Below are 20,499 nucleotides of genomic sequence, written 5' to 3' on the forward strand. Positions count from 1 at the left end.
ACTGAAGACAGAGTTGGAAACGCGCGAGGGGACTGTACGAAGCAGAGCGGTGCGCGCGGGCAAGGCAGGCAGTCGGCGAGGAGGCCGAATGAAGGGATGCTTACCATAGGGAAGGCTGTGAAATAGGGTGGCTGTCCCTATCCCTGGTTATCCCCTCCCAGCCACCCCCCACCCCACTCCGCCATAGGTCTTGACAGGATAGACACTCCCTCCATACATTACTGACTGGTTTGCGGTTTTCTTTGAAAGCATGGGGTGGGACCCAGGTAAAGTACCGAGCCGGATTGAGAAATGAGCCTGAAAAGTCATCGTGCACAATGCAGTAAGGCTTCATACGACTCTTACTGTTTGGTGCTTTCTTCCTACCCTACTACTCTAGTAATGGATTATGGTAGCCTTACTTTTAAGATTGAGTATAATACATAGCAATAAACCAGCCAGTGAGTTCAAATCCCCATTCAGCCATGAAACTGGGTTACTCTGGGCCAGTCCTGTATGGCTCAGCCTAACCTACCTCACAGGGTTGTTGTAAGGATATTCATAACCATGTACAAGTTCTTGGAGGAAGAATGAAATATAAATGTTAACTAAAATTTCTACACATCTAGAAAACAAGCTCTGGGTTTTTAATGTGTCACATATTTCATAAAGCTTCAATGTAGAGTTGATGTTGCCTTTGTAAGCCACAGGGCTCTGTGGGCGCCAGGAGTCAAAATTGACTTGACGGCACACTTTATTGTGATCCAGCTTTTAAACTGTATTTGTCCAGAAAGTCTATAAAATATCTCATTTTCTCCACTGATAATACCTCCAGAGAGGAGAGCTGGTCTTGTGGTAGCAAGCATGACGTGTCCCCTTAGCTAAGCAGGGTCCACCCTGGTTGCATATAAATGGAACACTAGAAATGTAAGATATTCCCCTCAGGGGATGGAGCCGCTCTGGGAAGAGCAGAAGGTTCCAAGTCCCCTCCCTGGCTTCTCCAAGATAGGACAAGATTTTATTTTATTTTTAATAGGACAAGATTTTTTTATTGAACCAACAAACTACCAAAGCATACAGTACGATGCCAAGATAGGGCTGAGAGAGATTCCTGCCTGCAACCCTGGAGAAGAAGCCACCGCCAGTCTGTGAAGACAATACTGAGCTAGATAGACTAACAGCTTCCTATGTTTCTATGTACAGCTTCTGGTAGGAATTAGACTTTGATGCTATTAAAGATATAGGTCCCTTTAAATCAGATTTCCCTCCCTTGTTATTTCAGCATGCTGTCTACTTCATTGCTTCTAAACCAAAGCATGCAGCTGTTGTGCTGTATTTCAAAATCCTATGCTTAACACACAATTTTCTCCTAGAAAATGCCCACAAACGCACCCATACAGCTGGACATTTTGGCCCAGAACTTAATTAGTTTTTTGTTTACATTCATTACTTGTGTTTGAAACTCATGATTCCATAGTCTTCAACCTAGTAAAATCATACTTCTTTGTAAGTATTAAGCATATTAATAATCAATGTGAAGCACTATCAACTTTAGCAATGACCTTTATTAAAAACAAACTCATTCCCAAGCATGATTCACTGTAATATCATTTAAATCATTTGATATATTCAATTAGGACTTGGAAAGCAAAACTTAATCAATTTTTACTCAACATTTCTCACAAAGGAAGTTATTTCAAAAGACCTCAGAAAGTTCCTCTGAAGGGCCAGACAGAAAAGCCACTCAAGCCCAACCCTTTGAATGTTTACTCAGAAATAAATACTATGTTTAATATGGTATCTTGGCAGAATACCACCAAAAGAAATTTTAATCCCCTGAAAAAGCAGGAAGACAAGATTCCTTGCAAGAAAATGTGAACTGCTTTCAGAGGTTTCCAGTCTTCCTGGATTCACAGTTCAGTAGTGTCTAAGTGAAGGACCACTTTAGGCATAACAGTGTCCTTTTGAACTCTGAAATTTTAGGGATTATTTCCCCCCTAGGGATTAAATTATATATAATTCTGAGAAACAATCTACACTCTGAAAGCAGTTACTAAACTTTAGAATTTACTTGTTCGCCCTAGGAGGAACAGATGTGGCAATGCCACCTACTGACCATGAACTGCATATGCAACATTTTTGGCAAAGTATGGGTTGTACCTTGTCTCCAAATCATGATTTCAAGTAGGTTTACAAAACATAGTTCGGAGATTAGCACTAACTTCACAGTCCCATGAGGGTGCACCTAATCAACAAACCATGTCCAAATCGAGCCTTTGAAAGACTGAAGAAAATAGTTTAATAGATGAAAATGTTTTGAACATTTTATAAAAGTGCAATTACAAAAAAAGTACATTAAAATATCAAATTCAAGCTGCTAAAAAATAAAAATTACAATAATATTCAAGTTTCAAATCTTCACCATTATTTAAAATGTCTTTTTAATAATCAATAAAAAATCCAAAATACATACATGTACCTACAACATTGTTTGGTCTTACTCTTCCTTGAGAGCATACATTACATCATCTTGGCTAACATTAAGCCTAACCCGCATGTGAAGATATTTATTACTAGACTCTACTAACAAAAGTCTACAGGCATTAAGTCGCGAGGAAACTGACATTATTTCTGATACAGTAGGAGTTTGCAGGCCTTCCATTCTACAGAGTGCAACATGTTGATGAAACACCTAAACAAAAACAAAATAAAAAGTTAAGAGGGTCAACAAGAACCGAGCTACCATCAGTGAGAGAATCTCTCACTGGTAGACCAATGACACGTATTTGGTTTCGGAACATGCTATTGTATTTTGAACCACAGGATTTTAAAGCAGAGATTTTCAAATAAATTCCCCCATTGAGTACAAACAATCTGGTGGCTGTGTTTTATTGTAGTTGTGATCCAATAAGTGAATATGCATATGTACATACTTTCATTCTGTAAGCAGCATAATTTTTTGTTTTAAAACAATTTGAGAGGTTCAAAAGGAGAGTTGCTGAAGAGGAAAAGGCTAAAAAGTGTGTAGTACATGCAAAATCTAGATAATGCATGGTTGTGGATTGTGATTGTGTACAATGGGTTGATTAGCAATTACTTCCTACATATTTTGAGTCACTGCAATTAGTTTTAGAGCAGAGGTTCCCACCCTGACCTCTGAGTAGTGGTTTCCAGGCCTCTCCCTTGTGGCTGGGGCTGATGGGAGTGGTAGTTCAGCAACATCTGGTGGCCCCCAGCGTGGGAACCACTGTTTTAGAGGATATATCCTTTGAATAGAGCTACAGCCTTATGGATAAGAAAAAATCTGAGCAAATTTAGCATCCATTATTACCTGCTGAACTGTAGCCTCCTCCAGTCCTGACCTATGAAATTCTGCAATAATTGCTTTCAGAAATATTTGTTCTTGCAAGGAAGCATTCCTGAAAGATAACAAGATAGTTTCACAAGTTGAGTGAGCCATGTCTAAAACCTTTGAGGAAACAGTATTTGCTTTCCAAAATGTTCAGCACAGCACAGTCAACTTATCACAGGCTGAAGGAACTGCAGACATCCAGCATGAGCAGTTCTCAGTGTTTCCTCATGTGAACATCTGCTAAATCAGACCCTCTATATGCTTAAATACACCTCTTTATTGTAACAGCTCTGGTGCATACTTAGGGTTTTGGTTCCTACATGTCCTACGCACAAGGGCTGTCCTGTTCTATGAGTTAGGGACAGTCTGCCTGAATTCCCTGCAAATGGGGACACACAATATAACTGGGCAACCCCCACTCAGACTGTTCAGAAGCCCTTCAGAAACATGGATGAGAACCCCTGTATCAAAACTGCAGATACATGATTTGTTCTAATTCATAGTGTTCTAGAAGACTGTTCTAAATCCTAGTGTCAAATAGCCATGGTAGCCATTTTAAAAAACTCACCAAAATTTGCTTTGTGAAATTGCCAGATGCTATATAATCTGCTTCCAACAAAGATGTCACTATGAACTTGCTACACAGGTGGCTGCCATAGCACTAAGTAGTCATCAGAAATTTCCTTAAGAGATTGAAATAAGCTACATAGTCAAAGTATTGTATTACCTAATTGTATTTATATAAGGAGATGAAAACATTTCATCCATCGCTTCCATGATATGTGCCATGCTGACCAACCCAGAGTTGTTTTTCTGACTAGGAAGTTCGCAGATCTCAGTGGACCTTCTGCAGATATCAAGGCAACGTCTTGCATCACCAGATAAAGCTGCAACCTAAAAGTAAGTGATTTTTTAAAAAGAAAAAAGCATTTTCTCCACATTACAACCCACCAAAGGTTAACTGGATACTTCTAACATACTATTTGTTTTGTAGTAAAAGAATCTCATCACTCTGCTCCATCCTATTTTTGTCATCTTCCACAGCTGAAATTTAAATTGCAAGTTCCTTTGGGGATAAAGGCCTGCCTTAGGCTACTAAGAGGTGCTATGTACAGTATGTTGGTGACATTAAAATTGTGTGCAGTTTATTCAAACAAGTACATAGTTTTCTAACCAAACACGATACAGAGAGTGACCATTTCAAACACAAGGTTTCAAAATTCGATCAAGATTTCAGAACTTCAGCAAATTAGGTTAAAAATGTATTGATGTTTGGTAGAACCCAGTAGGGACAGGTTGTTGCTATTTAAAAAGCCAATCAACAGGAGAGGCCTTCAGTGCCTCATATGATTACCTTAATCTTAGTTACAGGCATAGGTGCATTTGCTCCAATATGCATTTAGCACTACAGTTCAAAGTTTTAAATATCACAACACATGTCAATTCATTCTTAAGATCAGTACTAATGACTCCTGAATTGTCAACTATAACACACAGCCAATGTATCTCTACTAAATTTACCTTTCTAGAAACTAATTGAATTGCATCCTCTTCAAATGCTTTCATTTGGCCCATCCTTGATGAGATAATTTGCTGTAACTGTTTGTAGGTATATGGCTGGAAGGACATTCTGGTAAGACCCTGGAGTGAAGAAAATAAGTCACAAATACATCTAAAGGACTTTTTAAATACCAAGAAGTGTACCTCTTCACTGCCAGCTGAGATGCTTTGAACTGCCTTTTGATACCTTTGTTGCTTAACGGCTTCTGGGAGCAGTTTCTTCCCCCAAAAGTATTATCTTCCTGGATCCAATTTAACAACTATATTGCAGCCAGCTTACTCACGGCAATAAAGTTGATGTACCCAGGAACAAGCAAGTTCTATATTCATGTAAGCCGTTTGTGCTAACAGATAGATTATACAGGTTATATTAAGATCCAGGTATGTAGGTATCAGGGCAGGGCTAACGAGCAATAGGCTGCCTTAGTGTTGGAAGATTCTGACAAATATCTAGAAGGCTATGCTCAGTTACAAAGCAGTCCTTATATACATTTAGGTGGCGAGTTCAGTGATTTAGGAAATGAATTTTTTTTCAAATCCAAAATGTTTTTAGTAATTACTCATGAGCCAGGAACTAGACTCAAATTCAAGTTTAAAACCTTGCATTCTATCTATCTATTTATAAAAAATAGTTGTAAGCCAATGCATGTTTTCCTATAAGGTGCCAACATATTTTATTCATATTTAACCTTGTGATTTTTTTTTCTAGTCTTTTTTTTAGAAAGTAATTCTGTTACATTTCTGTACCCAAACACAATAAATCAGATCAGATAGATCATATTACAGTATCATGGTTAAACCCAACTTCTCACACTATAAGGTTTCTCTACACTTAACCATATAGGCATTCCTGTATTTGGATCCATTTCCATTATGTATCAGTACTGGAATATCCCAATACTTCTGAAAATGCAATAAGCCTGTACAAATGAGCAAGAAATCATCTGTACAAGATTTGCCATCAGACATCACTTTCTAGAATGGCATGCATATTAGCAAGTGTTAATCCTAATGTGCATGCCATTCTAGAAAGTGATGTCTGAATGATATCCTGAGCAGGATCTGCCATCAAATGAGCAATAAGCCGGCTCATTTGTATAGGCTTATTGCATTTTTCTGAAGTACTGGGATGTTCTGAAGTGGATATCTGATGGAAAGAGGTGAGCATACTTACTTTAATCATACTGGTAACAACTGGCAGCCTGAGTGCATGAATAGGCTTTTCCAATCTTGGGTAACTTCTTGCATTTGGAATATACATGCCATCATCCCTGGCCAAAATGGTCAAAGGCTGGGAGTCTTTGTCCAAGCAATCAAGAAGTTACCCGAGACTGGGCTTTTCATTTTTGGTCCTCCTAAAGTTGAAACAGTCACACCATAATTAGTTCTAGAGAAATTTATTAATGCTCTGATGCCTGAACACAGTCTAGGATTTTGAATAATCACAGTAAAAAAGCTGAAAGGACATACCAGCCTGCTTGCTACTCTGTTCATCATCATTCTCTCTGGCAAATCCATGGTGTTAGCAATGGCCAAGACTATCAACTTGGCATTTTTCTGGGTTGGCCAGTCAAAGAGATTGTACATCACATTTTGTTTTCGGGTCCATAAGAGGTCAAGCTGAGTCAAAAATGAGATACAGACAGTTCAAAGATACGGAAAAAGCTCGAGAAGGATTTGGGAGATTTGGCTTTAGTCACAAGTGTTTAAGGTAATATTAGTCTCCCTCCTGTCCTAGGCCTGTTAAGATGGATACAACGAGGTATACAAAATCAACAGCACCTAGATGTACATTGGTCAACATCCAGACTAATGCTCTGCTAGTGCAGTGAACAAAGTTGTGTATGCACAAGGTGGTCACTTAGTTGCCCTGATGCTCAGAGTTGTGGAGTCCCTTGTGCTCTTGGTCCACTTGCCAAGCATAGCATTTGTGCAACAAAGATAGTGGAACATGATGCGAATGTCTGCTTCCGTGCAATCTTAATCCCAAGCTAGTATGCTGTGGCTTGATCTTCTGTGCATAATTCTCTGTATGAGGAAGAAGTTTCACAGCAGGAGGCATGCCACAGGTTGCACATCTTGTTGCACAAGTGCAACACTAGTCTGCAACCAGGCTCTCAACTTAGCAAAACTAGCTAACACAACATGTTTGCATAAGTGCAGTGTTAGTCTGGATGTTAGCCATTATTTCTGAATTATTATTTCTTTACCTAGTACAAATATAGGCAAGCAGAGAAACTTCCTTTATTACATCAAGACATTTCTTCTTGCAGAACAAGAAACCACTTGGCTTGCTAAATCCCAAGTGAGATAAACCCTTAGAAATGCATGAGAGCTTGGCATGGTAAAGAGACTCCACAGATCTTTTATAATCCTTGAATTTCATACTACAGAACAAAAGGTTGTTCAGATCTCCCCCATTACCTCATCCACCATTAGTAGTACAGTTTTCCTTTTAGATCCAGGCATGCAGAACATCTTCTCCAGCAGCACAGCAGCATGGGTGGCTGTTGCCTTCTGGCCTGTTAGTAACTAAATGGGATTAAACATAGCCTTAAGAACTGTACCATGTGAGTCAATATATTAATATAATCTGCTCTGCCATGAATCTTTCCCCTTAAGAGGCTAGGAAGCAGAAGTATGGAATATTCAGTTTAGAATCTTACTTATTTTCTCCTTCCAGAACCACAGGTCATGGTCCTTGGTGATGCACATCGTTTTTGCAGAAATTTTTTTTCCCTGAGGTACCACCTTTTTTCTTTTTTTGGTTTAGTGTGGCACTTATGGTTCCCTACAAACCATATGGCAGAGTACAAACCCTGATTTTGTCCAGACAAAAAGGAAGGAAAGCTTTCTTGGTTCTTAAATATGATGCTTCTAAGGACACAATGTTGTTCTTTATTATTTTACAGCCCAAGCCAATGCATTCTTACTCAGAAGTAAATCCCATTTTCTCCAGCTGAGCTTACTCCCAAGTAAATGTGTATAGGACTCCAGCCTTAGTGAGCTTTTATCCAATCTGATGTCACTTTACAAGGCAACATAACTAAGCTACATTTCAGATCATCATATTCTTCCAAGCTTACAGATTTTAATTATTAACTGAATAGAATACTGCAGAACAGATGTTCACTGTATGAAGAGAAGCAGCCCAAAGAATTATATGCAGAAGTCGACATCTCTTGGTGTGTCATGCAGTAGATACATGGGATTGATTACCCTTATCTATCCTAGTTTGCCATGTTCCATCTTGCTACAAGTTATAAAATCTCCCATTTAAACCATTAGACAAGGCTAAAGTTGGAGCCTGGATTTTGTCACCTGATTCATGTTTGAATCACTGCTAGCTCACAGCTCTGCGTGCAATTCCAAGCTCAAAATTATCTCAAAGCCTAAAGATACACATCAGTCCTCTCCCTATATAGGAAAGAAGTGCACAGTTCAAGTGTGATCAGCATTAAGCATTAATGGCAATAAGATGACACTCAATAAATTGATCTCTACAATGTTGACCAAAACTGTTTAGAGGAGAGATGGAATGCATGCAACCATATTAACTATCAATGTTACTAAAATAATGCCTCTAGGCTTGCATGCTGGCTCAGTACTGCTGGAAGGACTGCAGAAACTGAGACACACTACAAACCCCCTTCCAAAATTCTCCATGGCAATAAGATATCATGGACCCCAGAGGCAGTCCCACTGCAAAGTTTCACACCTATCTCCTCATATGCTGCTTCTAGCAACATCAGAATAGCAGCATATGAGCCCACTAACTGCTCAGCAGGTTACTTTCTGTGGCTGCTTCATATTTAGTGGACTGTAAACAATTCACAGATGTGTATGTGTGTCCATTTTGCCCACAAGCCAGATGTTGTGAAAGCCTGCTAGAATTGGAAATTAGTCATGTTTTGAGTGCTTGGCTGAGAATCTTACTTTGCCATTTCTTCCCATTTGCAAAGTTAGGTAAAGATAAAGTAAAGTGTGACATCGAGTCGTTTCAACTCTTGGCGACCAGAAAGCCAGTCTTTGGTAGAATACAGGAGGTGTTTACCATTGCCTCCTCCCGCGCAGTATGAGATGATGCCTTTCAGCATCTTCCTATATCACTGCTGCCCGTTCCCCCGTGTTTCCCATTTCCTGCCCGTGTTTCCAATAGTCTGGGAAACATACCAGCAAGGATTCGAACCGGCAACCTCTAGCTTGCTAATCAAGCCATTTTCCCGCTGCACCATTAGGTGGCTTACAAAGTTAGGTACCTTTCTATAACTGACCTACTAGACAAGTTAAGGTCTAGTAGATCAGTTACAGGAAGTTATTGATTCATGTTCGAAAGTCATTGTTTGCCCAATACCTTCCCAGGCAAGAAGACATACAAAACGTCTCTTTACCTTTAATATCTGCACATAGGCTTGATGTGGATCAGTCAACTTCATGCCATTGATCTCAATGAACTGGAAAGATGGCAGCTCATTGTTTTCTGCTGCTTTTTGGAGACAACGAATGACCTCATGAACTGTTGCTGTTTTGCCTGTTCCAGGAACTCCAGAAATGTACATGCACCTGAACAGCAAAGGAATCAATATTGTATATATGCAAGTATGGAAGAAGAACTATGGAATTCTTCAGCCCTCTTTTAACTTCCCACAGTTATTTTTATTTATTTATTACATTTATAAACCACCCCATCCAAAGGCTCTGGGCAGTGCACAACAAGTTTTAAAAGACATAAAAACAAACACCCTTTAAAACACATTGCTTAAAACAATATAAACAATTTTAGAACAGTTTAGAGCCATTTAAAAACCAATTAAAATATTTAAAAACAATTTAAAAGCCTTGGAAAGCCAGACCAAACAAGCAAGTTTTTAGGGCTCTCTTAAAGGCCAACAGCGAGTCTAAACTGCAGATATCTGCCAGGAGTGCATTCCATAGGACAGGAGAGCTACAGAGAAGGTCCAGTTCCGAGTCGCCACTAGGCGTTCTGGTGGTAACTGGAGATGGACCTCTCCAGATGACCTCAACGTGAGTGGGGATCATAAAGAAGAAGGCGTTCTATAAGGTAGCCCGGACCCAAGCCATTCAGGGCTTTAAAGGCAATAACCAGCAATTTGTATTTTGCTTGGAAACATGTTGGCAGCCAGTGCAACTGTTTTAAAACAGGCATAATATGGTCGCTCCGGGTTACCCCAGAGACCAATCTGGCTGCTGCAATTTGAACTAACTGAAGTTTCCAAACTACATGCAAAGGCAGCCCCACATAGAGCGCATTGCAAAAGTCAAGCCTGGAGGTTACCAGCTGATGAATCACTGTTTTGAGATAGTTCTCTTCAAGGAATGGACACAGCTGTTGAATCAGCTGAAGTTGATGGAAAGAGCTCCTGGCCATAGCCTCCACCTGAGATTCCAGGGTGAGGCCTGAATCCAAGAGCACTGGCCAAGCTACATACCTGTTCCTTCTGGGAGAGTGTAACACCATTCAACACAGGAAGATCTAACTCATCCCTCAAATTCCAATCCCCCACAATGAGCACCTCCGTCTTGCTTGGATTCAGCTTCAATTTGTTATCCCTCATCCAGCCCATTACTGCCCATAGACAAGCATTTAGGGAGTGAATGCCATTTCCTGATGAGGAGGAGGATGAGGAATAGAAATAGAGTTGGGTGTCATCAGCATACTGATAACACTCTGCACCAGATTTTCCGACAACTGCACCCAGCAGTTTTATGTAGATGTTAAAAAGCATTGGTGACAGAATGGAGCCCTGAGGGACTCCATATAATAGCTCATGTTTTAAAGAGGAACTGTCACCAAGTTCCACCATCTGGAATCTGCCTGAGAGATAGGAGCAGAACCACTGCAAAGCAGTGCCTTCTATCCCCTCTCAGGCTATCCAGAAGGATACATGGTTGATGGTATCGAATGCTGCTGGGAGATCCAAAAGAACCAACAGAATCACACTCCCTCTGCCAATTCCCTGGTAAAAGTCATCCATCAGGCCAACCGAGGCTGACTCAACCCCATAGCCTGCTCTAAAGCCATTCTGAAATGGATCTAGATAATCGGTCTTCTCCAAAACGGCTTGGAGCTGGTTAGCCACTGCTCTCTCAGTCACCTTGCCCAACCATGGGAGAATGGAGACCAGCCTATAACTATCCATCACTGAGGGATCTAGGGAAGACTTCTTAAGAAGTGGTCTAATCATTGCCTCCAGTGTTCCCTCTAACAGGGATTCCCAGATGTTGTTGACTACAACTCCCAGAATCTCGAAGCAAAAGCCATTTCAGCTGGGGATTCTGTGAGTTGTAGACAACAACATCTGGGAATCCCTGTTAGAGGGAACACTGATTACCTCCTTCAAACAAGGAGGCATCCTACCCACCTTCAGCAATGAGTTAATGATATTAACTAGGCCATCTCCAACAATTGCCCTGCTAGATAGAAGCAGTCAAGTCAGGCAAGGATCCAGAGAACAAGTGGTAGGCCACATTGCCCCAGGCAGCTTGTCTACGTCCTCAGGCATCACAGATTAAAACTGATCCAATCTAATACTGCAAGAGGGATTGCTGGACACCACCTTAATAGACTCTGCAAAAACAGTGGAGTCCAAGTCAGCCTGAATAAAAGAGATTTTGTCCACAAAGAAACCATTAAAAGCATCGCAGCAGAACAAAGTCTCTGGGGACTGGTTTGAATTGGAAGGAGCCTGAATCAGTCTCCTTACAACCTGGGACAACTCTGCAGAATGCGAACCTGCAGAAGCAATGTGTGCAGACCAGAATTGGTTTTTTGCTGCATGCACCAGTTCCACATAAACCTTCAAATGGGCTCTATGCTGTGCCCTGTCACTTATGAGCCGGGTTCTCCTTCTCTTGTGCTCCAGTCACCTACCTTGCTGCTTCAGACCCCACAATTCCTTTGTATACCAAGGGGCCACTTTTAAAGCAGGTCAGAAGGGACGCTTAGGAGCGATCATGTCTATTGTCCTGTTGAGTTCCAGGTTCCCACCAGGGCATTAACAGAATAACTGGCAGGACCAACATTAAAACCCTCCAGGCTTTTTGGAATCCTACTGAGTCCAGCAGCAGTCTTGGGCAGACCATCTTAATAGGTCCTCCACCCCTGCAGGGCTGGGTTGTGGCTGTGAAACCAACCTTATCCAGGTAGTGGTCTGTCCATGACAATAGGGAAACCACAGGATTCCCCACCCACGCAACAGCCCCCTCGGGTGTGTGGTCGGCAACATGAGTTGGTCCTGAAACTAGTTGGGATAGGCCCATAGTTGTTATGGCTGCTATGAACTCCTGAGCTGCACCATACAAGTCAGCCTCACAATGGATATTGAAGTCCCCCAGCACTAAAAGTCTGGGTGACTCCAACACCAACTTCTTAGCCTCAGAAATACCCACTCAATATAAGTCAACTTTCGCACAGGGGCCCTGGTTTGTTTGTTTTTAAAGTTATTATTCTGTTGTAAACCGCCCTGAGTCATTTTGGAAGGGCGGTATATCAATCAATCAATCAATCAAATAAATAAATAAATGGAAATGGTATTCTTATGGACAACAGCTAGTGTTCCTTCTAATTTTTTTCATCTCTGTGTATAATGAGTTTTGTTCTGGGCAGCAGTATCAAGGCAGTGAGCACGCACATGCATTCAGAGTGGGGCCTTTCTGATTCAACCAGAGCAGGATCTAAAATTAACTGAGCGGACATTAAAAAAAATCACACATGCCTTAGAGGGAACATTGACCACAGCCACTCCACACAGACACCCGCCCAGTTCCCCTAGCCTTCTCCACAACATAGTAGCCTGATGGGAGAAGCTGAGCCCAAACTGGACACTAGCTTCCCCCATCCAGGTCTCCGTTATACAAGCCAGGCTGTGTCCCTCACCCATGATCAAGTCATGGATGATTTTGGTCTTTTTCTGAACTGACCTGGCATTGCAAAGGAGCAAGGCTAGGTTCCATGGGTAGTTCCCCGAGGCCAGGGAGCTGACAGGGCAGCCGGAAGTAGAAACAGTTACTAAATTCCTTGTTTCCCTTCCCCTGTAATGGCCAGCTGCTCTGCCAATGCCAATTCAGGGAAATAAGAAACTTAATTGCTGTCTCCCCTTCTGGCTGTCCTGCCAGCTCTTTGACTTTGGAAAGCGATGCTAACCACCCACAGAGCCTCGTCTTGTTCCTCTGTGATGCCAGGTCACTCCAGAATAAACCTGAAATAATCCATTATTTGATTCTGGGAAAAGGGACCGATTTGGTATGTATTACAGAGACTTGGTTGGGGGAGGCTGGTGACCCAATCTGATCCTGGCTTCTTCCTCCAGGGTACTCTGTTGAGGAGCAGGGGAGGGGAAGTAGGCAGGGAGGTGGAGTGTCTGTGGTCTATAAGAACAATTATCTCCCTGACCAGGATCAGTGTCCAAGTGTCTGACCATACTGAATGTGTGTACCTAAGTTTAGGGACCAGGGATAGAGTGGGACTTCCTGTTGGTGTACCGATTGCCTTGCTGCCCGAGGGAGTCCCTAACTGAGCTAACGGACTTGGTCTCGGGTATGACATTGGAGTCTCCCAGGCTTGTGGTGCTGGAAGACTTCAATGTTCACTTTGGGAACAATTTGTCCGGAGCAGCTCGGGAGTTCATAGCAGCCATGACAATTATGGGCCTATCCCAGGTGGTCTCGGGACCGACGCATATTGCTGGTCATATGCTTGATCTCGTCTTTCACTCTGAGCAGGGTGGTGTTCCATGGGTGGGGACTCCTGTGATTTCCCCATTGTCATAGATGGCCCACCACCTGGTTAAGGTTGGACTCATGACCACGTCCCACCTCCAGAGGGGCAGAGGGCCCATTAGGATGGTTCGCCCAAGAAGGTTACTGGATCCAATAGGATTCCGAGAAGCCTTGGAGGGATTTAGGGTTGGCTCTGCTGGTGATCCTGTCGACACTCTGGTGGAGAATTGGAATAATCAACTCACCAGAGCAGTGGACACAATCGCTCCTAAGCATCCTCTCTGACCCACTTCAAAACTGGCCCTTTGGTATACAGAAGAACTACGGGGCTGAAGCAGCGAGGCAGACGACTAGAGTGCAAGTGGAGGAAGACTTGACTTGAATCCAACAGATTATTACATAGAGAGCATTTGAAGATCTAAGCTCAGGCGATACGTAAAGCAAAGCAGCAATTCTTTTCCTCCCATATTGCGTCCGCAATTTCATGTCCGGTGGAGTTGTTCAGGATCATGAAGGGGCTGATGTGCACCCCTTCCCCCTTGAATCAGTACTTAGAACCAACAATTACTCGCTGTGACTTTTTAATGAGTTCTTTGTGGACAAAATATCTCGTGTTTGGGCTGACTTGGATTCAAACTCCACAATTGTTACAGAGTCTGATACCAAGGTGTCCAGCAGCTCCTCTTATGTGATGACTCCGGATCATTTTCAGTTTGTGACCCCTGAGGATGTAGACAAGTTGCTTGGTATGATGCGGCCTACCACCTGCCCGCTTGATCCTTGCCCGACATGGCTTATACTATCTGGCAGGGAGGCGGTGGTAGAGGGCCTGGTAGAGATTATAAATGCTTCTCTGGGGGAGGGCAGAATGCCTCCTTCTCTTAAGGAGGCAATCATTAGACTGCTTCTGAAGAAGCCTGCCTTTGATCCCTCAGAGTTAAATAATTACAAGCCTGTCTCCAACCTTCCATATTTGGGCAAGGTGATTGAAAGGGTGGTGACCTCCCAGTTCCAGGCGGTCTTGGAAGAAACTGAATATCTAGACTCATTTTAAACTGACTTTTGGGAGGGCTATGGGGTCGGCCTGATGGATAATCTCCAACTGGGAATTGACGGAGGGAGTGTGACTCTGTTGGTCCTTTTGGATCTCTTGGCAGCTTTCGATACTATTGACCATAGTATCCTTCTGGAACGTCTGAGGGGTTTGGGGGTGGGAGGCACTGCTTTGCAGTGGTTCCACTCCTACCTCACTGGTAGATTCCAGATGGTGTCTCTTGGAGACTGTTGTTCTTCAAAATCTGAACTTTTGTATGGTGTCCCGGCTCTGTATTGTCTCCAATGTTGTTTAACATCTACATGAAAGCGCTAGGAGAGATCAGCAGGGGATTTGGTGCAGGGTGTTATCAATATGCTGATGACACCCAAATCTATTTCTCCATGTCAACATCATCAGGAGAAGGCATAACCTCCTTAAACGTCTGCCTGGAGAAAGTAATGGGCTGGATGAGGGATAACAAACTGAGGCTGTATCCAGATAAGACGGAGGTACTCATTGTGCAGAGTCAAAACTCAGGAGACGATTTTGATCTTCTGGTTCTGGATGGAGTCCTGCTTCCCCGGAAGGAACAGGTATGCTGTCTGGGGGTGCTTCTGGATCCAACCGTCTCCCTGGTGTCCCAGGTTGAGGCGGTGGCTAGAGGTGCTTTTTATCAGCTTCAGCTGATACGCCAGCTGCATCCGTTTCTTGAGATGAACGACCTCCAAACAGTGGTACATCTGCTGGTAACCTCTAGGCTAGATTACTGCAATGCGCACTATGTGGGGCTGCCTTTGTACCTAGTCCGGAAACTGCAGCTGGTCCAGAATGCGGCAGCCAGACTGGTTTCTGGGGTAACCCGGAGAGACCATATTATGCCTGTTTTAAAGCAGTTGCACTGGCTGTCGATACATTTCTGGGCAAAATACAAGGTGCTGGTCATTACCTATAAAGCCCTAAACAGCTTAGGCCCTGGGTATTTAAAAGAATGTCTTCTTCGCCATGAACCTCACCACCTGCTAAGATCATCTAGAGAAGTTCGCCTGTGGGTTCCGCCCACTCATCTGGCAGCTACTCAGGAACGGGCCTTCTCCATTGTAGCCCCCGGACTTTGGAATGCACTCCCTGTTGAAATAAAAGCCTCCCCATCTCTGGCAATTTTTTAAAAGGCACTGAAGAAACATTTATTAACCCAGACTTTTAATTATATTTATAGTTTTAAATAATTTTAATACTGGGTTTTAAATGTTTGTAGTCTTTTAAATGATTTTAATTGTTAATTGATTTAATGTTTTAAATCATTTTAATTGTAAACCACCCAGAGACGCAAGTTTTGGGCGGTATAGAAATATTTTAAATCAATCACAACAGTAACAGCTGCCCCAGAACTGCGGGACGCATCCCACGCATCACCCTGCCTAAGAGAACCCAAACACATCACAACAAAAGGCCTGATACAATCCAATTAAATGAGGACTAACAAACTTTAACCCAGACCTTCAACTCCATCTTAGTATAACTCACCCCCACCCGACCCCAGTCCCACAACGAAGGCCTGGCACCAAAGAGCAACCCCCTTTGGCGGCTGGCTTTGGCAGCCACCTACAAGAGATCCACCAGCTATGCCTCCAGCGTGCCTTCTTCCAATTTATGCTCCCAAGGGCTCCAGAAATCTCCCTTCTCAAGAGAGATCTCTTGTCCTCAGTGACAGGTGGAATGAGTCAAGCACTCGGGTAGAAGGCACAGGTGGAACAGGAGAGCAAGCAACCTGCAAGTAGGCTTGTCTTCAGAAGGTCCAGGGCTGCAAAAACAAACCTCCTCGGCCGGATCAGGAAAGTGCAGGCAGGGCGAGACGGCTGTTCGTCAGGAGAGGTCAGGGAAGCTGACAGCATCTAGCCCCCACCCCCGCTCTCCTCACCCTTTCTGACCAATAACTAAGGATATAGTTATCTATTTCCTTATGGTTGTGGTGGTGGTCACTAGCCTGGATGACTTTAAAAGGGGCTTAGACAAAGTCAGGGAGGACAAATCAATCAATGGCGACTGGTCTGGTAGCTATAGGCCACCTCTGTCTGTCTCTCTCTCTCTCTGTCATTTTGCTCCTGAAGAACTCTGAAAAAAGATGTGCTTACAAGAGCTGCTAATTCCCCACTACCACATAGACAAAATTACAGTGGCAATTAAACGGAGAGTTTCTCAGGGGAATGCTTCTATACACATATGGAGAGGAGGGTCGACTTCTCAAAAATCACTTTTAGGAATAGGTAAAGTTTGCTATTGCTGTTCTGATACACATTTATTTATTATCTACGTTGTCTGGATTTCTCCAATTCCTTCCTTTTTAGTGAAACCCTAGCATGCTGCTATCACTTCTCATCCATCCCAACTCAAGAATGGCTAAAAGACAACACTCACCCGCCTGTGCCATCAATTAGTTTGCTTTCTATAAAGTTATAGATGTCCTGGAATTCCTTTTCACGACAGGGTAAAGACTCTGGGACAGCAGAAACATGCAGCCTTTGGTTTAAACAAAAGAAGAAAGAGAGGTTATGAAACAACTTAAGAGCAATTAAAATTCCAGACACAGGAAAGATAACATTAAAGATATGCAGATGCTCTGAAGAACTCTTAAAAAAACTATTCGTGCTCCTAATGACATTAAGACAGTGAAGCTTTAAAAGTACCCTCAATACAAGCATGAAACCAGGAAAAAGAATGAACTACATATTTTTAAAGGAGTAATTTTATTATTTTTTGCATTGATGGATATCAAAGTAAACAACCTTTTCAGAACCCATAGGGAATAATTATTCCCAGTTCTCTTTATTTTAAATCTAACCTTAGCCCTATTCAGATGTTATATTGTACCCATGTTCATATGTCTGAGACTGTACGTCCCTCAAACACATTGCATAGACAGGAAGTGTACTGCTGCACCTGTGTTCAACATATTAATAACTGTATCTGTCTACCAATCTGTGCCTGTGAACACCAAACACAGATTGTAGAAATATTAAACATAATGTGTGAATAGGGATCTTGTATATTTCATTTCCAATATCTTTCAGAAATGTTACCTTATTCTAGCTTCTTCTAGCACATTGGCTGGCTTCCGTGCTGTTTGATTTCGGTTCCGGATTCTGGGGGTAGCATTATGTGGAGTCTTGGGGGTCTTTAGCTCAGGCTGTAGAGAAAGTCACACCCATAAAAATCAGTATTGTATCTATACATATTCAGTATATTCTACTGAATGACAACTAGCAAGCCAGCTGGCTTCAAAAAGTTTATGCAAACATTTTAAGATACCAAGCTTCCTCAAACAAGTAAAGACCTAATTATTTTCTCCGTGCCTGCAGTTAAAATACAAGGTTGCAGCTAAATGGGAAAGTTAGGATGTACCACCTTTTAAAGTTTGGTTTGAGAAAATTTGGGATTTGCTCATGTGTGGGCAAAATCTCATAACAAATCGTGACAAAAATATAGCAAATATAAACCCTAGAAAACAAGGATTAGTCTGACAACTTATTCATTCTCTATTTTTCACATTACATTCCTGTCTATTTCTGCTAATCCTCCTCCTACTGTTGATCTTTTTTCTTTTTAAAAAGGCTCCCCGCCCCCCTTTTTTTGGAGGGGGAAGATACCAGTCTGGAACGGGTCTCGGAAAACAGAGAGGAAAGAGGCAGGAAAACATAGGGGTGTGTGTGTGTGTGTGTGTGTGTGTGTGTGTGTGTGTGTGTGTACACACCTCTAAAGAGGCAGCTTTCTTCATGTGTCACTTCCAATCAATTCACTGAAAGTGGCAAGATGGTCTCCAGCCAAACTTAACCAGCAAGTGAGTCCATATAGATGGTTTAAAATAAAGGCTGCTTCAATCCCAAACTCAGGATGAAATTCAGACTAGAATGGATCTAAATAGTTTCATCAAGGAAAAACCAGCAAAGAGTCATGATGGAAAGGATAATGCATGTCATCATACAGCTCCAGACAAAGTCACCACGTTCCTTTCTCAGATTGCCCTCATTACTACATCATCTTTTTCAGCATCAAAGCTTCTGAACAATACAAGTTTATTTTACATATATACAGTTGTTTAAAGTAATTGCAAATAAATGGCTAAGAGCCATTGCAAATAAACTTACATTTTTGCTTGAGTCTTTGGCAGGAGTCTCAGCAGATGGTTTCCTCAAGGTTTTTGGAGTGGCCTTTGTTCGCCTCTTGGGTTTACAAAGCAATGTAGAGTCTTCTTCATCACTGCTACTGGAATCAGAACTTCCCATAGAATACAGGAAGTCTTTGCCATCGTCCTCCTCTCCAGCGGTATCTAAAATACTAAAGGGGGAAACTGATGAAGTAAGTTGAGTATTTCGACATATCCTTTTGATCAGAGATGTGCGGTGAAAAATTTCCCCATACTTTATTTTTCCACGGAAATTTTTTCATTTATAAAAGTTCAGGTGGACTAGCATTGCACATGCAGCAGTGAGAGTTCCAGACCACTGCTGCACTGATGCTTGAGCACAGGAAGGGGCAATGTTTTGCCAATTTCCTGTTTCCTCTGAAGCTCACCATACATCACCAAAATATACTCTTGAAGGCTGGGTGACCCTCAGGTACATATTTTGGTGATGCACAGTGGGCTTCATAGGAAAGATTGGCAAAAATTGTGCCTTTCCCCACTCATACATCAGTGCAGCAGTATTCTGGAATGTGCACTGTTGCATGTGCGGTATGCTGGTCCGGACACTGGCCATTGTTTTATAAAAGTCATTAACAACAATGAAGGGATTCCAATGCAATATTAGGCAAATTTGGCAATTTCAAAGTTGTAATTAATGTTTCACATGATTATCTCTAAGAAGTGCCTGAGATAATACATTTTATATATTTGAGTATCCCAATAAAAAAATTTCTACCTAAAGCATTTATTTCAGTAAGGCGTTTAAACAACATTAAATATTTTTATTGACCACCCCCCAATATAAATAGAAATTATTTCAGTTCAACTACTTGACTGCTTGAAAAGCTTTTGAGACACAATGTGGGATATTAATATGTTTGGGGTTTTAAATTACTAAATAAATAGGTAAAAACATGCCAAATCAGATCACAATCTATTTAGGATATCAGGAAAATCTGTACAGTAGATTTTTCTGGAGGGGGGAAAAATGCCAATTGAATGCAAATGAGGAAAAGATGTATGGGAAAGGTTTCCAGAAATCCCACCATTTTAAAAAGAAACCCTTCCTTTCCAACATAGATTAATGTGTTTTTGTGTGTGAACACAAGCACAAGTGCCCTCCCACACAACCCCAATCATAATTTCACATACATTTATGTACCAGACAGGGTATCTTTAAGCTGGATTGTCAACAGCATACTATGCTTCTATGATCAAAGACATTCTCACCCAAGTTGTTTTGCAATGCGACTAGCAGTCATCTGTGCACATTTCCTGCGAGAACGAGGAGTCCTGGCTTCTGATTCTGGTTCTTTGGCTGAACTAAAAAATGAATGACGTAAGTGCCAACTTAATACTGATTTTCTAAACATTGTAGCTTCAGTATATTAAGAGTAACTTATACTCTTTATACTCTCTTACACATGTCATCTGAGGAAAAAAGTATAACTCCAGACTTACATTAGTGAAACTGAGGTCAATAGATCTGTCCATGTTGCTGACTCATGTGGTACAAAGACTACCAAGGATACTACATACCAAAGCTCTACATATTGTCCAAATGAGCTTTCCATTACACAATTGATGTAAAATTTGCAGCACTATATTTCTAGGTTTAAAGTTCTTCAAATTTTGTTCAGTGGAACTGAAAAA

At 41.8% G+C, this 20,499-nt stretch overlaps 1 protein-coding gene and 1 long non-coding RNA gene across 2 annotated transcripts in view; one reads left to right on the plus strand and one right to left on the minus strand.

Annotated features, from left to right (window-relative positions):
• Nucleotides 1–8: 8 nt before the first annotated feature.
• Nucleotides 9–20,397, plus strand: LOC128324012 (uncharacterized). The gene is made up of 4 exons (XR_008306568.1): nucleotides 9–266; nucleotides 4,153–4,231; nucleotides 18,822–19,019; nucleotides 20,012–20,397. It is a non-coding gene; the product is annotated as an uncharacterized LOC128324012 (long non-coding RNA).
• The window catches only part of ORC1 (origin recognition complex subunit 1), a 35,856-nt gene continuing 16,881 nt past the window's right edge, over nucleotides 1,525–20,499 (minus strand). The window contains exons 8-18 of the mRNA XM_053248066.1: nucleotides 20,077–20,169; nucleotides 18,809–18,998; nucleotides 17,744–17,850; nucleotides 17,082–17,183; nucleotides 9,283–9,454; nucleotides 7,316–7,423; nucleotides 6,362–6,511; nucleotides 4,853–4,972; nucleotides 4,059–4,225; nucleotides 3,311–3,398; nucleotides 1,525–2,671 (exon numbers count right to left, since the gene is read on the minus strand). Coding sequence (XP_053104041.1) covers nucleotides 2,477–2,671; nucleotides 3,311–3,398; nucleotides 4,059–4,225; nucleotides 4,853–4,972; nucleotides 6,362–6,511; nucleotides 7,316–7,423; nucleotides 9,283–9,454; nucleotides 17,082–17,183; nucleotides 17,744–17,850; nucleotides 18,809–18,998; nucleotides 20,077–20,169 — 1,492 coding nt within the window. The 3' untranslated portion in view covers nucleotides 1,525–2,476. The remainder of the gene's footprint in view (nucleotides 2,672–3,310; nucleotides 3,399–4,058; nucleotides 4,226–4,852; nucleotides 4,973–6,361; nucleotides 6,512–7,315; nucleotides 7,424–9,282; nucleotides 9,455–17,081; nucleotides 17,184–17,743; nucleotides 17,851–18,808; nucleotides 18,999–20,076; nucleotides 20,170–20,499) is intronic.

Source organism: Hemicordylus capensis, chromosome 4 (assembly GCF_027244095.1).
Source record: "Hemicordylus capensis ecotype Gifberg chromosome 4, rHemCap1.1.pri, whole genome shotgun sequence".
NCBI classification, from domain to species: domain Eukaryota; kingdom Metazoa; phylum Chordata; class Lepidosauria; order Squamata; family Cordylidae; genus Hemicordylus; species Hemicordylus capensis.